The sequence below is a fragment of the Melanerpes formicivorus genome, unplaced genomic scaffold (assembly GCF_026170545.1).
Source record: "Melanerpes formicivorus ecotype bairdi unplaced genomic scaffold, bMelFor1.0.p_v2 SCAF_21, whole genome shotgun sequence".
Lineage (NCBI taxonomy): Eukaryota > Metazoa > Chordata > Aves > Piciformes > Picidae > Melanerpes > Melanerpes formicivorus.
In genome coordinates this window covers 10861482-10878360 of record NW_027142373.1, presented here as the reverse complement: position 1 = coordinate 10878360, position 16879 = coordinate 10861482, and the positions used below count along the sequence as shown (strand labels likewise).

General features: G+C 52.7%; 1 protein-coding gene and 3 non-coding genes across 4 annotated transcripts; 2 read left to right on the top strand and 2 right to left on the bottom strand.

The window, feature by feature from the left end:
- The first annotated feature begins 5086 nt into the window (after positions 1-5086).
- MRPL58 (mitochondrial ribosomal protein L58) lies at positions 5087-9631 on the top strand. Its single transcript, XM_068151574.1, has 6 exons — positions 5087-5274; positions 5555-5591; positions 5831-5890; positions 7915-7997; positions 8103-8272; positions 9400-9631. The coding sequence occupies exons 1-6, from the start codon at positions 5119-5121 to the stop codon at positions 9482-9484; spliced, it is 591 nt and encodes a 196-aa protein (XP_068007675.1). The 5' UTR covers positions 5087-5118; the 3' UTR covers positions 9485-9631.
- A 1676-nt stretch (positions 9632-11307) lies between these two features.
- Positions 11308-11380, top strand: TRNAR-UCU (transfer RNA arginine (anticodon UCU)). The gene has a single exon. It is a non-coding gene; the product is annotated as a tRNA-Arg (tRNA).
- A 1157-nt stretch (positions 11381-12537) lies between these two features.
- On the bottom strand, positions 12538-12610 carry TRNAR-CCU (transfer RNA arginine (anticodon CCU)). The gene has a single exon. It is a non-coding gene; the product is annotated as a tRNA-Arg (tRNA).
- Positions 12611-13573: 963 nt separating this feature from the next.
- TRNAR-UCG (transfer RNA arginine (anticodon UCG)) lies at positions 13574-13646 on the bottom strand. The gene has a single exon. It is a non-coding gene; the product is annotated as a tRNA-Arg (tRNA).
- Positions 13647-16879: the final 3233 nt, after the last annotated feature.

Below are 16879 nucleotides of genomic sequence, written 5' to 3'. Positions count from 1 at the left end.
TGATCTCTTTCTATGATCGGGTGACTGCCTGGTGGATGTGGGGCAGGCTGTGGATGTAGTCTGCCTGGACTTCAGCAAGGCCTTTGACACTGTCCCCACAGCAAACTCCTGGACAAGCTGTCAGCTCATGGCTTGGACAGCAGCACTCCGTGCTGGGTTAGGAACTGGCTGGAGGGCCGAGCCCAGAGAGTGGTGGTGAATGGTGCCACAGCCAGCTGGCGGCCAGGCACTAGTGGTGTGCCCCAGGGATCAGTGCTGGGCCCTGTGCTCTTTAACATCTTCATTGGTGATCTGGATGAGGGCATTGAGTCCATCATCAGTAAATTTGCAGATGACACCAAGCTGGGGGCAGGAGTTGATCTGCTGGAGGGTAGAGAGGCTCTGCAGAGGGACCTTGACAGGCTGGACAGATGAGGAGAGTCCAAGGGCAGGAGATTGAACACATCCAAGTGCCAGGTTCTGCACATTGGCCACAACAACCCCATGCAGAGCTACAGGCTGGGGTCAGAGTGGCTGGAGAGCAGCCAGGCAGAGAGGGACCTGGGGGTACTGGTTGATGGTAGGCTGAACATGAGCCTGCAGTGTGCCCAGGCAGCCAAGAGGGCCAATGACATCCTGGCCTGCATCAGGAACAACGTGGCCAGCAGGAGCAGGGAGGTCATTCGGCCCATGTACACTGGTTTAGGCCACACCTCGAGTACTGTGTCCAGTTCTGGGCTCCTCAGTTCAGGAAGGAGGTTGACTCGCTGGAAGGTGTCCAGAGAAGGGCAACAAAGCTGGGGAGGGGTTTGGAACACAGCCCTGTGAGGAGAGGCTGAGGGAGCTGGGGTTGCTTAGCCTGGAGAAGAGGAGGCTCAGGGGTGACCTTATTGCTCTCTACAACTACCTGAAGGGAGGTTGTAGCCAGGTGGGGGTTGGTCTCTTCTCCCAGGCAACCAGCACCAGAACAAGAGGACACAGTCTCAAGCTGTGCCAGGGAAGGTTCAGACTGGATGTTAGGAAGAAACTCTTCACAGAGAGAGTGATTGCCCATAGGAATGGGCTGCCCAGGGAGGTGGTGGAGTCACCATCCCTGGAGGTGTCTAGGAGGTGACTTGATGGGGTGCTTGGTGCCATGGGTTAGTTGATTAGATGGTGTTGGACATGATGATCTTGAAGGTCTCTTCCAACCTGGTCTGGTCTATTCTATTCTATTCTATTCTACTCTTGCAGTCATCTGGCTGCTGCAGGGGTGTGGGAAGAGGATCTCCTTCCCTTCCTGGTTTAAACAATCCTGTGTGAATCAGCAGCACGGTTAAGTGGAGAGCAGCTTAAATATATTTCTCAATGTTTTATTCACTTCTTGGACACAAAGCAACCTTCTGAAAGAATTCTCAAAGCTGAGACTTTCCTGCATAGCTCTTTTGACTTTTAAGAAGAGCAGAAGAGCTAATTCTTTGATTGTGTGGTGGTTGGGTTGTTTTTTTCCTCCACCTATGATTTGGGTCAAGAAAATGCTTTAGGCTCCTGTGCAGGAAGCAGAGAGGAAATGCTGAACTCTCCTGCTGCATTATTTATATAACACACATTTTATGCACTTGGACTACTAACATTTGCCACACAATACCAAGAAAAAAAAACCCCACCACCCAAAACCCAAAACCAAACCAACCTCTTTTGTCAGCTCTGAATGTCTCTGCAAGCCCCACACCACTTCCAAGCTCTCCAATTCAGATGTTATTTTTGGTTTGATCTGCCTTGGCAAACCACACATTGAGAAAGGACTGAGCATGGGAAGAGCACACTATTAGTCTTTGGCTTAACAAAGGGAACAGCTGCCATGGCTCAGCAGTTTGTTCAGCAAAGTGCTGAGAACGTTGCTTTTCTGGGTCCAAAAATATTAGTGGCCATATATTACACGTCCTGATGGCTCTGTGAGTCAAAGTCACTTGATTTTATTTCCTTTTTTCTTTCCTCCTTGAGGCTTTCAGCACTCAGAGGAAGAAAAAACTATCAGCACCATCAGCCCTTTTACCCCAGGCTCCTAGCAAAACTTTTCAGGCCGATTTGCAAACACCCAACGCCAAACACAACTCCATTAAGGGGGAAGAAGAAAGTGATTAAGCAACCACAGAAAGTGGTCTGATAGAGAGCAGCAGTAATTTAACAGCACAGCTCCCTGACACAAAGCAGAGAGGAAAAACAAGGCATGCAATTAGAGCACAAGGTCACAGCAAACAATGATTTGGCAAACCCAAGGACCCTATTCAGCTCACAACATTAGGATCCCATAAAAGGCACAGCTTGTCAAAAATTCTGGTCTCCACTGAGTTTGAAAGATGATATTCAGACAAAGTGCAGCTCCATCACAGAGAATCAACAAGCTTGGAAGAGACCTCAAAGATCATCAAGTCTCAACCTGTCACCCAACACCTCATGACTAAACCATGGCACCAAGTGCCACATCCAACCCCCTCTTGAACACCTCGAGGGATGGGGACTCCACCACCTCCCTGGGCAGCACATTCCAACGGCTAACAACTCTCTCTGGGAAGAACTTTCTCCTTACCTCCAGCCTAAACTTCCCCTGTCACAGCTTGAGACTGTGTCCTCTTGTTCTGGTGCTGGTTGCCTGGGAGAAGAGACCAACCCCCAGCTGGCCACAACCTCCCTTCAGGTAGTTGTAGAGAGCAACAAGGTCTCCCTTGAGCCTCTTCTTCTCCAGGCTAAGCAACCCCAGCTCCCTCAGCCTCTCTGTGTAGGGCTTGTGCTCGAGGCCTCTCCCCAGCTTCGTTGCCCTTCTCTGGACACGTTCAATCAGACCTAGGCTGGCTTCTTACTTCACCACCAGTTTGACTAACCCTTCAGAAAAGCATCCACCATCACAAATGGACCACTTGAAGCACAGATTCAAGAGTTTGAGAGAGCTCCAACTCTCATGGGGAAAAGACATTTTCTGATTCAGCAGTCCTCCTTCTCCTGCAAGAGCTGAGACCTTCTGGAAGGTCTCTCAAAGTCCCAACTTGCTCTTGCATTAACAGTTTGTGACCTCACCCACACAAGGAGCAACCTGCTCCTGGGACACATCAGCTTTTGCATCATCTTTCAGGGGTGGCTCCTTACAGCTCCTGCTCACCAGTGACCACCATCACCAAAGGGGCTGAGCTTGCTTTCTAAGGCAGCACCAGTACTAAGGCAGTTCACCCTTCCAGCTTAAACATCAAAAGCTTTGCTCTCCTTGGGTCATCCCAAGCCCTGCCTGCCAAGGAAAGCCCTTCCCAGCCATCCAAGAAGAGATCATTTAGCTTCTTACCAAGGCTCATTGGCATCTGCATCCACCTACACAGTATGGGAATGGAGCAAACCCAGAAATGTCCTTTTAGGTGGCTCTGATTTCAACTCTGTGACCTCCAGGCTCCCTTCCCAGCCTCTCTGTGCACCAGTGACACTGTCCTTGGCACATGTTACCAACACAGTAATAACAGGGACACGTCTGACCACAGTTGGTAAGATGAGTCATCCTGCTTTGGATGTTTTACCTGCCCCTCTGGCTACAAATCACAAAGACTTACCTGTTCCCTGATACAAATCAAGGTCACCAGATGGCATGGTTTGTCTCTGAATGTACTGGGTTTCTTTACTTTAAGTATTCTGTTTTCAGCCAAGTTTGGATGAGGGAAGCAGAGCAGAAGCATCCCAGCACAAAGAGATTTGATTAAAACAAACTGAGAAGCACCCCCTTAGCCCCCAAGTGCTGCTCTGCCAGAGGCAGCACAGATCAACCATCAATCTTTAGGACTTGATCCCTTTGTGAGGAGTGAGTTTCCCTGATTTTGTGCTGATTATCTGGACGTGACCCAGCCCAGACCCTCCACCACACGTCATCTCTACATCAGCTTTGAAACACTCATTTAGACTTCACCCCCAGTTTAAAGCAGAAGATTGTCAGCTCCTGTCAAAACACCAGAGCAAACAGCAGCCCCATCCCTGCCTCTGCATTTTTCTGCTGCCAGAAATAGCAATCCCTACCCCTCCTGAACGCACACCCTTCTTGTCACGCCAACCTGACAGCTCCAATAGGAGTAAGAGCTGAAAGATTTCCACAAGTGCTTCACTCCCCTGCCTCCCTCATCCACCTTCAGTGTCTCTCTTCCAGAACTGGAAACACATAGGTGCTGCAACATCAGCATTCCAGACAAATAATTAAATCAATACATGAATACATAACTTTATTACACTCAAGCAGACAAACATCTGAAAGCTGAAGCATCCCAGGTGTAAAAATTAGTACACAAAAAAATGTTGGAGGTATCTTCACTTTTCCACCCATCTGTCACTGCTCAGCTCACAAAAGTGTGGGGTGCAGGTGGGAAGCACACTGTCCCACATCGCAGCCTGCACCACAAGGAGCTGGAAACAACCTGCCCAAACCAGTCTCCAGTACGTGCTCCAGGGTCTCCCACTGCCCACACCACACCTCCCTCACAGGTCACACCAGGGCTCCACATAGCCACCTCACCCCAGCATCCCCACTCCCAGCAGTGCCTGCCTCAGCACCCACTGACCCCACAAACACACACACCCCTGACACCCCACATCCCCCACTCTGCATCCCAGAGCCCGTGTATCCCGGTTCTCCTACATCCCACCCACGGTGCCATAAAAGACCGTCCCTAGGACTCCTACATCTCCCACTCAGCATCCACCATACCCCACATAACCCTCCAGACCTCCTACATCCTTCCACAGACCCCATAAATCCTCTCCCTAAACTTCCTAAATCGCCCATTCATCATCCCCCCAGACCCCATATTCTCCCCAGACTTCCCACATCCCCCATTTACCCTCCAGACATCACACACACGGCACTTCATCTACCCCCTCCCACCCTACAGACCCCACGTCGCGCCCCCCGAGTGACTCCATGGGTACCATACACCCCCCAGAGCCCATGCATCACCACACGTAGCACCCACAGCGCCCATATTCTTCATAGACCCCACACAGCCTACACATCCCACACATCCCAACCCCGCTGACCCCGCAGCCCTCCCACGCCACAGGCCCCGCCCCGGAACGCAACGCTCGGCCGCCGTTTCCGTGCGGACGCAGGGGCCGAGGAGCACCGCGGGAGCCGAGATGGCGGCGCACACGCTGCGGGGTCTCTGCCGGCCGCGGCTGGGGCTTCTCGCCGCCGGGTTCTCGCAGCGAGCCGCCGCCGGGACCGAGTATCGGAGCATCTACAGCCTGGATAAGCTGTACCCGCCGCGGCAGGAAGACTCTCGCAGCGCCCCGGTGAGTGCAGCGTGGGGTGGAGGAGGAGGAGGAGGAGCGAGGGGCGGGGCGCGGCCTCTGAATGACAGGGAGCGTGGGCGGAGCTCAGCACAAGGCGCCGGTTGTGGTTGGGTGTGGCTTAACATAGGCGGCGGGGACGGGCGGAGCTTAGTCCAATGGTTTTGTTCTGTGATTGGCCGTGGGCTGGGGGGCGGGGCTTGGCCCACCGAGTGTCCCTGTGGCTGGGCGGGGCCGGTGGACACCCCGGCGCCTAACGCGGGCATCCCGCCGTGTGTTGCAGGAGCAGACGCAGCCGGCCACCCTCGACATCCCCATGGGTGAGTGTCCCCGCAAAACAGACCTGGGCCAAGGTCCCGGCTTCAATGCCCGGAGGTGGCTCAGGCTCAGGTCTGTCGAGCCCCTGCTCAGTACACAGAGCTGAGTCCCGGTGAAAACACCACCGAGGTACGAGTATCCCTCAGGCCTGGGTGCTGCAGCCTGGACCAGTCCCCTTCCTAGCTGCCGAACCTGCTGGGACACGTCTCCAGCTGAGCACACTGCCTGGCTTCTCTTACAGATCGCCTGACTGTGACCTACAGCCGGAGCAGCGGCCCGGGTGGGCAGAATGTCAACAAAGGTGAGGAAGAGGTTATTCCTTGGAAGGAAAGAAAAAAATCACAGTCTGCAGTTTTTTCTCTGCACTTTGTGGCAAGATAGTGAGAACTTGAAGTTAAAGAGCTGCCTGGTAATTTTTCATTATCATTACTGTAAATTTGAACACAACTTCTGAGTCCTTTTGTGTCCAGCTCTGGAGTGCTCATGGACCTGTTGGAGTGGATCCAGAGGAGGCCACAACAATGATCCAAGGGCCTGAGTCCCTCTGCTGTGAGGCCAGGCTGAGAGAGTTTAGGTTGTTCAGTCTGGAGAAGAGAAGGCTCCAGAGAGACTTTCTGCTGGCCTATCAGTGCTTGAATGGTCCAGTCAGATGGGGACAGATTTTCTATCAGGACAAGGGGTAATGACTTTAAATGAAAAAAAAACGAGATTTAGACTGGATAGAAGGATGAATTTTTTTACACTGAGGGAGGCCCAGGTTGCTCTGAGAGCTGGTAGAAGCTCCATCCCTGAAACTTTTCCAGGTCAGGTTGACTGTGGCTCTGAGCAAACTGCTCTAGTTGCAGATGTCTCTGCTGACTGCAGGGGGTGTGAACTGGATGCCCTTTCACAGTCCCTCCAGCCCAAACCATTCTATGATAGTGCTGGAGACCAGTGGTAATATATTGGATTCTCCTAGAAACACTCTTACTGGGATCATTAATGCTACACATGCCACATGAAACACCACCATCATCTGATCTGTTTCCATTGATCCAACATACAACAAGCCAAATGGATCCTGAAACTTCACAGCATCATAAACTCTCATCTTAATTCAAATAAAACTGAAAACATTTCCTCATCTGCCATTGCCATTAAAAACAAGTAGTGACTGGCAACAGCAATAAATCTTGTGGTGGTTAGAAAGGCAAATGCCACACAGAGTATCCATAAGAACTTGCATTTTGTCTTGTAAAGTAGCATGTAAAAATAGAAGCATAGCCAGCAGGTCAAGGGAGGTGATTCTCCCCCTCTACTCCACTCTGGTGAGACCCCACCTGGAGTACTGCATCCAGTTCTGGAGCCTCTATTATTGCAAGAAGGATGTGGACATGCTGGAATGTGTCCAAAGAAGGGCCATGAGGATGATGAGAGAGCTGGAGCTCCTCTGCTATGGAGACAGACAGAGAGTCAGGGCTGTTCAGTCTGGAGAAGAGAAGGCTCCAAGGAGACTTTATGGTGGCCTTCCAGGATCTGAAAGGAGCTACAAGGAGCTGAGGAGAGGCTGAGGGAGCTGGGATTGTTTAGCCTGGAGAAGAGGAGGCTCAGGGGTGACCTCATTGCCTGAGGGATGGTTGTGGCTGGGAAGGGGTTGGTCTCTTCTCCCAGGCAACCAGCACCAGAACAAGGGGACACAGTCTCAAGCTGCGCCAGGGGAGGTTTAGACTCGAGGTGAGGAGGAAGTTCTTCACTGAGCGTGTCGTTCGTCATTGGAACGGGTTGCCCAGGGAGGTGGTGGGGTCACCATCCCTGGAGGTGCTCAAGAGGAGATTGGACGTGGCACTTGGTGCCATGGTCTAGTCATGGGGTCTGTGTTGATAGGTTAGACTCGATGATCCTCGAGGTCCTTTCCAACCTAAGTTATACTGTGATACAAGAAAGCTGAGGAGGGACTTTTTAGGGTGTCAGGGAGTGATAGGACTGGGGGGAATGGAGCAAAACCAGAAATGGGTAGGTTCAGATTGGATGTTAGGAAGAAATTATTCACTGTAAGGATGGTGAGACACTGGAACAGGCTGCCCAGGGAGGTGGTAGAACCCTGGAAGTTTTTGCAGCCAGGCTGGATGTGGCTGTGAGCAACCTGCTGTAGTGTGAGGTGTCCCTGCACATAGCAGGAGGGTTGGAACTGGCTGATCCTTGGGCTCACAATTCTGTGATTCTATAAGAAGGAGGAAATTTCTACTGTAAGCATCCTGTGTTCCAAGCCAGCAGTGAACAAGACTGAATCAGCTCAGGAAGGCAAGTCATTGCACTGAAAATAAAAGATGCTGTTTTTCCTCCCAGTGAACAGCAAAGCAGAGGTTCGGTTCCACCTGGCATCAGCAGACTGGATTCCAGAAGCTGTGAGAGAAAAAATGGCATCGATGGTAACCAGCCCCACTTCCAGCCCTGCTGCAGCTCTCAGCAGCTCAGACAGAACGTCACGAGGCTCAGGTGGCTTTGGTGAGCCCCTCATGTTTTCCCCTCTTTAGCACAGGAACAAGATAAACCGAGCTGGTGAGCTGATTGTGAACTCTGAAGAGAGCCGCTACCAGATGAGGAACCTGGCAATCTGTTTGGAGAAGATCAGAACCATGGTGACAGAGGCAACTGAGAAGCCCAAGGTGGTGTCGAAGGAGACTACACAGAAGTTCATAGAGAGGTACCTCTATTGAAATGGCCTCTGACCTGTCATGTTACATCATTTAGTTTAGTGCAGCATCTTTTCTGGGCCACTCAATTTAAGAAGGATATTGAGACACTTGAACGTGTCCAGAGAAGGGCAGTAAGGCTGGGGAGAGGTCTCAAGCACAAGCCCTATGAGGAGAGGCTGAGGGAGCTGGGGTTGATTAGCCTGGAGAAGAGGAGGCTCAGGGGAGACCTCATTGCTCTCTACAACTACCTGAAGGGAGGTTGTAGACAGGTGGGGGTTGGTCTCTTCACCCAGGCAACCAGTGAGAGAACAAGAGGACATACTCTCAAGCTGCACCAGGGGAAGTTTAGGCTGGAGGTGAGGACAAAGTTCTTCATGGGAGGAGTTATTGGCCATTGGAATGTGCTGCCCAGGGAGGTGGTGGAGTCACCATCCCTGGAGATGTTCACAAAAGGACTGGATGTGGCACTTGAAGCCATGGTTTAGTTAGTCACAAGGTGTTGGGTGACAGGTTGGACTTGATGATCTCTGAGGTCTCTTCCAACCTTATTGATTCTATGATTCTATCTTCAAACAGTCTCCTTCATACTCATTTGCATTTCCTTACTTCTTCCTTCTTTCCCTATTTAAAATGATCCCTGGTCCACTAGATTTTAACTGGGTTTTTTTTTTTTTTTTCAATTGCAAGAACAAGGATTGTTTTGTCTGTCTCTGGACATTTGTCACCTCATCAAGTCTGCATTGTAACAGTGCTTAAAGCTGAATCATAGAATCATAGAATTGTTAGGGTTGGAAAGGACCCCAAGGATCATCTAGTTCCAATCCCCCTGCCATGGGCAAGGACCCCTCACTCTAGACCAGGCTGCTCAGAGCCACATCCAGCCTGGCTGCAAAATCCTCCAGGCATGAGGCTTCCACCACCTCCCTGGGCAACCTGTGCCAGTCTCTCACCACCCTCATGGGGAAGAACTTCCTAACATCCAACCTGAATCTACCCATTTCTATTTTTCCCCCATTCCCCCTAGCCCTGTCTCTCCCTGACACCCTCAAAAGTCCCTCCCCAGCTTTCTTGTAGCTCCTTTCAGATATTTAAATGCTTCCTCTGTGCCCTAAAGGGTCTTTTCCTTTTGTTTCAGGGTGGAAAAAATGAACCGTGAGCGACTACGGCAGAAAAAGATCCACTCGAGTATAAAACAGAGCAGGAAGGCAGACTTTGACTGAGAGCAGCAGAGACCCCAGCCCGTGGCACACCATCTTCTTGAAGCAGTGGCACTGGCAGCTGCAGGTGGTGCTAAACTCAGGAGCCCTGTTGAATAGAAACGGTCTAACAGTGTAAATAAAAGTATTTAACACCTCCTGTGGAAGCTACTGGGACGTTGTCACTGCCTCTCAGTTTGCTTTGCAGGGGAGTGGCTGTTTCTGGAACCATGGAATTGAATCACAGGATTGTTTTGGTTGGAAAAGACATCCAGGATCATTGAGTCCAGTCATGGATCTAACCCCACCATGGCCATTAAACCATGTCCCCAGGTGTTATGTCCACAGGTTCCTTCAGCACTTGCAGGGACAGTGACTCCACCACCTCCCCAGGCAGCCTGTTCCAATCCCTGACCACGCCTGCAGCAAAGAGATTTTTCTTTATATCCAGCCTGAGCCTCCCCTGGCACAATTTCAGGCCATTTCCTCTTCACCTATCTCTTGTTACTTGGGAGAAGAGACCAAACACTCCAACCTCTATTCAGGGGAGTTGTAGAGTAATGAGGTCTCCCCTTAGCCTCCTCTTCTCACACAGTATCACCAAGGTTGGAAGAGACCTCAAAGATCATCAAGTCCAACCTGTCACCACAGACCTCATGACTAGACCATGGCACCAAGTGCCACATCCAATTCCCTCCAGGGATGGTGACTCCACCACCTCCCTGGGCAGCCCATTCCAACAATGAATGACTCTCTCAGTGAAGAACTTTCTCCTCACTTTGAGCCTAAACTTACCCTGGTGCAATTTGAGACTGTGTCCTCTTGTTCTGGTGCTGGTTGCCTGGGAGAAGAGACCAACCCCTTCCTGGCTACAACCACCCTTCAGGTAGTTGTAGACAGCAATGAGGTCACCCCTGAGCCTCCTCTTCTCCAGGCTAAACAACCCCAGCTCCCTCAGCCTCTCCTCACAGGGCTGTGCTCAAGGCCTCTCCCCAGCCTCATTGCCCTTCTCTGGACACCTTCAAGTCTCTCAATGTCCTTCCTAAACTGTGGGGCCCAGAACTGGACACAGGACTCAAGGTGTGGCCTAACCAGTGCTGAGTACAGGGCACAATGACTGCCCTGCTCCTGCTGGCCACACTATTCCTAATGCAAGCTCCAGACAACAGCCCCAGCTCCCTCATCCTCTCCTTACAGGGCTTGTGCTCACGGCCTCTCACCATCTTTGTTGCCCTTCTCTGGACACACTCCACCACCTCAATGTGAGGGGCCCAAAACTGAACCTAATATTCAAGGTGCAGCCTCACCAGTACCATTTTTGTTTGAGAGAAGGTTTTAGTCAGCTGGTTTGAATTGATTTGTGAATTCTTTCCTGTCCTTCATCCAGCCCTCTGCTCTGGGAGAACACCCTCTCTGCTGCTGGACACAAAAGCAGCAGCAGCAGATTTGGGGGGGGGGGGGGGGGGGGAGGAAGAAAAGGAAGAGTAAAAAGCACTTGTAACTACACATCTAAAGCAGGAATTGGGACATTCTCCATTCCAAACATCTTTTGACCCCCTAACCAAAAAGGCACACCTCATTGTCTTAAATGGCCCAAAAGCCACAGCAGGAGTGTGGCAGGAGACAGCTGGTCTCTTGTTAGTGCTAAAAGGCAGGAAAAAAATCACCCTGTCAGTGCAGGAGGCTTCTGGAACTTCAGGTGGATCCCCAAAAACCTAAGGCTGGGTCTCAGAGGTTTTAAGGATCACATCCCAGGGATGGGTCCCATTTAGACAGCACATTGACTTGGGTCACTGCGGGGGGGGCTCCAAGATCCCGAAATGACACTTTTTTCACCCCCTCCCAGGGCCCCAGTGGCCTAATGGATAAGGCACTGGCCTTCTAAGTCAGGGATTGTGGGTTCGAGTCCCACCTGGGGTGAGGGAAAGGTGGTTCTGTTTTAGGCAAAATCCCAATTAAAAGGGAGGGGCCCTCTGCTGTGCCCTCTGCTGGGCCCTGGAGTGTAACTGCGGGGGGGGGGGGGCTCTGCTACTACAGCTCAGTGCCATTTACAATGGGAGACTCTCTGCTTACACAGCCCAGATCAGTGCTTACATCTGCATAGAGCTGACATCCCACATCCTCCCCAGAAGTTCAGTCATCTTGACAACCCTCCCAGGACACCCCACCTCAGGCTGGGCACCTCCACCTCTGCACAAGCCCAAACTCTACCTAAAGGTTTCCTGTGCAGGAGAGGGGTGGCTGCAAGCCTCCACACTCATAAAGGGGTCTGCAGCTCCATGTTGTGCCCTGGCTCTTACTAGCAAGGGAGATGTCACTGCTTCAAACATATTTGACACTGAAAAGTCATCACAAGAACATCAGTTAGGACAGCAACAGCTGAGACCTCCCATGATCAGATCTCACAGACCTGTATCTCCTGCTGCTCAGCTTCCCCTCTCCAGATTTGCCAAATTTTGCTTAAAACCTTGGGGCCAGCACACACCACCAGGGTTAGCACAGAACCATAGACTGGTTTGGGTTAGAAGCAACTTTTAAAGGTCATCCAGTCCACCTCCCTGCAGTCATCAGGGGCATCTGCAAGCACAGCAGACTGCTCAGAGCTCCAACCAACTTGACCTGAAATGGTTCCAGGGATGGGGCATCTACCACCTCTCTGGGCAGCCCAGGCCAGGGACTTACCACCCTCAGGGTAAACAAAATAAGCAAACAAACAAATAATACTAAAGAAATCCTTCTCTCTGGTCTGAGTCTTCCTTTTCTCGTTTCCAAACCCTCACCCTCGTCTGCTCACACCAAGCCCTGCTAAAAAGGTCCGTTCCATCTTTCCGATTCTCGTCCTTAAGCGCTGAAAAGCCACCATCAGCTCTCCCCGGTTTCGAGGAGCCGAGATTAAAATCACATTCCAGGGTGCTACCACTCAGACGCCACCAAACCCCACCGTCAGCCACACCCGGCTGCCCGAGCCAGTCCCTAGACATGTCCCAGGAGGCGGAGAATCCCTTCCCCCGTCTAGCGAACCCCTCCAGCCCAACCACCCCCGGCACCCGAGGTGAATACGCGGAGGGGAAAAGAGTCACCCCAGATGGGACTCGAACCCACAATCCCTGGCTTAGGAGGCCAGTGCCTTATCCATTAGGCCACTGGGGCTGTACATTAACAACCTTTTGGTGCCTTAACTTAACTCTCTGATGGCCGGAGGGCAGCGCGGTTGTTAGGTGTATAGGCAGGGAGTCTCTATCCAGCTCCGGAAGGACCCCCCCGGAACTCAGCATCCCCCGGGGCAAGGCAGCCCCGTCCTCACCCAGCCACGCAGCCTTCCTTTCTCCCACCATCGCCCAGTAAAACCGCCCAGAGCAGCCCCAGCGCTGTGACAGCCCGGAAATGAAGCGCGAGGTGGGGGGAAACACAGGCAGGACCGGAATGGAGACCCCCTGGGCAGGGCACGGTTCCCCCCGCCCTGCCGCGGGAGCTGTCGCTGTCTACGGCCCAGTTTCGACGCAATAAGACCCCACACACACCCCTTCCTTGCCCTCCTCCCCAACAACGGGGCCGTTCGCTACGGACCCCACGGAAAAAGCGGGCGGGGGGGAGGGGAAATGGGGGGATGTGAGCAGGGGAGGGGAGGGGGTGCCTCTTTCGCGGTCCTAGTGGCCTAATGGATAAGGCATCGGCATTCTGTGCCCGGGTCGCAGGGTTCGAGTCTCACCTAGGGGGGCAGACCCATTTTTCGTACCCCAGCTCCTCTCAGAAGCAGCAAGGGAGGGGGAATGTATGGGGACCCTGTCCCTGCACACAGCCCTGGCTTCACCTGGGGCTGGGCCCCCGTGCGCTGGGGACCGGCTCCCGTTCGCCTTCACCCCCGGGACGGGGCTCCGGGCGCTGCTGCCCTGCCACGGAACGCAGCCCTGGGGGGGCATGAATACCCAAACCCCTCCCCAGGAAGGAGATCCCCGGGGACTTGCAGGGCAGATCCCACCCCAAAAATGCCCCCAGCACGGTCATGATGCCTCCCGGCTGTGCCACAGTGCTGGTCCTGGGGACGGTTCTCAGCCCGGGGGTTTTGATTGCATCCACCCCGCCGGGAAATTAAACAACTCACGGATCTCAAAACAACCACGAAGGGACTCGAACCCTCAATCTTCTGATCCGAAGTCAGACGCCTTATCCATTAGGCCACGTGGTCCCCCACAAATGTGCTCTGGGGACAGTAACACACACCGGGGGGAGTGGGATCCTGCGGGGGGGGAGGCGGGGTGGCAGAGTATCCTTGCTGGCCCCTGCACATCCCCCCCCACACTCCACCACTCCTGGGATTGGAGCTGTCTTTTCTGACCTGGCAACGGGGGAGAGCAGGTTGGGGTCCCTCCCACCATGGGGCCCCCAATGCCAGGTCCTTGTAGACATCCCCCCCCAACCTCATCTTACCCTGTGTGCTGATGGAAATAGTGCCATGCAGGAGTGAGCAGTAAAACTCCCCTCCTGCCACCAGCCTCACTGCTCAAGCCCTGAGGACACCAGCAACTAAGAACACAAATGTAACCCAAAAGCAAAGAGCTGACCCCACCCAGGAGACAAACCCAACACAGAGCACCTGGGGGGCTCTGGGGTCAGGCACGCCCAGGCCTTCCCTGCCACATCACCACAGAAAGGCAAAGATAAGACCATCACATCCAGCCAAGGCTGCAGAGGAAGGAGCAGGGCAAAAGGAGCTTTCGAATCCCAGGGCTGGGCATTAGCAGGGAAGGAAGAAGGAGGGGGACATCTGGGACCCTGGGGGCAATTCATTCTTCCCCATGACAGCATTCAGTGTGACGGTCATGGTGTCAACAAGCTGCTGGTGACAGGCACCTGCTGTAACATAGCACCACTACAGCACCACAGTGTGATGCAAGAGAAGCACCACGAGCCTCATTAATCTCCTGCTCATTATCAAGAAGACCTCCAGCATTCTCCTCCCAGTGTGTTTGACTGCTCCCCCAAACGCACAGTTCTCATCTAATCCTAAAAAAGAGTTCCCTGAATCCTGCTGCAGGGCAGGAAGGTATTTGAAGCTCTTCTGCAGCCATGGGAGGTTTTGGGGACTTGCTGGTTCCTGGGGTACATTCATCTCAGCTTCAACTAACCTTCCTTTTCTGTCTATCAAGCAAGAGCTGAGCAGAGATGTGCTGGAGAGAAAGGGCTGCATGAGAAGAGCATTTGTGCTCTGTGGGTGTGCAAAGCCACCCAGCATGGCGAGTGGCAGCAGATAGCAAACGATCCGGATCAGCTGCCCCAGCTCTGTCCATCCTGGTCCCAGGGAGCTCACCAAGAAGTGGAGGACACAAGGGGATGTAGAGCACAAACACAAGTGGTGTCAAGATGGGGAGAGGCTAGTGCAAACTGGTAGAACAGGTGAGCAGCACCAAGCTAAATGCGTGGTGGAGATGGCGTGGCCAGGCAGGCCTGGTGCCTGACTATGGAGTGGGGGTCAGGAGACCAAGCCCTTCATGGCCAGGTGGCTCATTCCCAGGCGGGACATGGCCCCAGGGTGTCACCTCAGGGTGAAGGCAGGGCTGCAGAGAGCTCCTTGTTGCTGGCAGGTATTACCAGCTCCTTGTTGCTGGCAGGTATTACCTGCTCCTTGTCCATCACCAGAGAATTTGCAGCCCTTGGAAAGCCATGTAGCACTGCAGCACTTCCTTCAGGGCTGTTTTCATCCCTCTCCATGCTAATTCTCATCAACCAGCCAGCAAAGACACTTCTGCTCAGGAGTAGCAGCAAGTTGAACCACCTTCTGCCTCAGCTTCAACATTACAGAGGGTGGAGAGAAGCCTAAGCAAAAGCCATTACTGATGAAGTTCCTCAAACCATGCAGTGAACCAGCCCAGAGCCCCCCATACGCTGCCACCAGGACTGCCTATCTCCAGGACATACAAAGAAAATGCTGCCCAGACAAAGCCAAATGATCAAACACCCCCAAGAGCCACCTGATTCTATCCAAACTTGTAAAAGCTTGCCAAAAAAAGTTCTCTGGCCATGCATTCAACCACAGCCCTGAAGCTGGTCATTCAAACAGGTGGAAGTCAACTAGTTCCAGGTAATCTCAGGCTGGAGACCCTCCTTTAGCTGCTTTCCTCAGCCCCTGGAGCAGGCAGGGTTTGCTGAGCAGCACAAGGACCTCCAGCTCAGCGTCCTGGGCCTGCCAGCAGTTCAGTGCCCAGGGCTTCAGCAAGTTTGCTGCTTTCCAGGCAGCAGAGTCATTTCCTGTCACACCTAAGAGGGGAAAAAATACTTAGTAAGAATCTTCACTTCAAGATTTACTTGTGTGACATCACCCTGACCACAGATGCCTCTTAAAATCCATTAACTCCACAGGAAAAGACCCTCCAAGCAGTGTTTAATGCAACCAACCTGAGAGGGCATCACCTCAAAGGCACTTACGTGGAGAACTCTGGCCTCAGGGTACGACAGCCAAACCGCATGACCCCAACCACTTGCCCCTCATGGAGATGTGGTTTCTGGTGGAGGAATAAAGCTTCCTTCCCATTAGAGCTTGGCCTCCTCTGGGATGAGGTTTGCACGACACCTGCAAGGTAATCATCCCCCAACATCCATTGGCTTTCACCTGGGGGTCAGATGTAGATGATGATACAGGGGGTAAAGAAATGCAGCTGAATTTCTCTGCCTGGTCCCTTCCCAAAACAGCCCCAGCTCTGCTCAGGGAAGGCTAAACACACAACTTCAACTGCTCTGCATTTGCACACTCTGGAACATCTTGGAATGTCCTAAGCTCCAGCCAGAACCATCTTTTCGGTAGCACCCCTCCAAAAGCCACCCTTTCATTAACAAACTTCCAAACCCCATCCTTTCATAACAGATCCCAGGGCAATAGCTGGTGGTTATTCCCCCAGCAACAATCTCACTTAAACCAGGACCTCATGACTGGTTAGATCAAGTATCTACCTCTGCACCACAGACTGGGACAGTTTGTAGCTGCTCCTCATGGCTTCCCTTTTTTCAAGAGATCTAAACAGGGACCACTGGCCAGGAGCAGAGAGCCACATCTTCCCTACACATCTTGTGTATAGCAGCTGTTGGCATAGCAAGCAAGCCTGGAGCTGCCATGGGGTTCTCGATGCCCCAGGATGCATGTTGTGGACCACCTCAACATCGCTTTTCACTCTCTCCCTCTGCAAGCTCTGTCTTCACCAGCTGTGCTCCCAAACCCGTATTCAGCAGGGCTCTCCCAGTGCATTAATCTCCTTAACTGATATCTGCTACCAGGGATGGATGGGGATTTTCCTCCCCATCTACTCTGCCCTGGTGAGGCTGCACATGGAGTAGTGTGTCCAGTTCTGGGATCCCAGTTCAAGAGAGACAGAGAACTACCGGAGAGAGTCCAGCAGAGGGCCACAAAGATGCTGAGGTGCCTGGAGC

Bases quoted from the DNA above. Each gene is read 5' to 3' on its own strand.
- MRPL58 (XM_068151574.1), top strand. From the start codon at position 5,119: ATGGCGGCGCACACGCTGCGGGGTCTCTGCCGGCCGCGGCTGGGGCTT. The intron at 5,592-5,830 runs GTGAGTGTCCCC...CTTCTCTTACAG, and splicing joins CACCCTCGACATCCCCATGG to ATCGCCTGACTGTGACCTAC. The intron at 5,891-7,914 runs GTGAGGAAGAGG...TTTTCCTCCCAG, and splicing joins TGGGCAGAATGTCAACAAAG to TGAACAGCAAAGCAGAGGTT.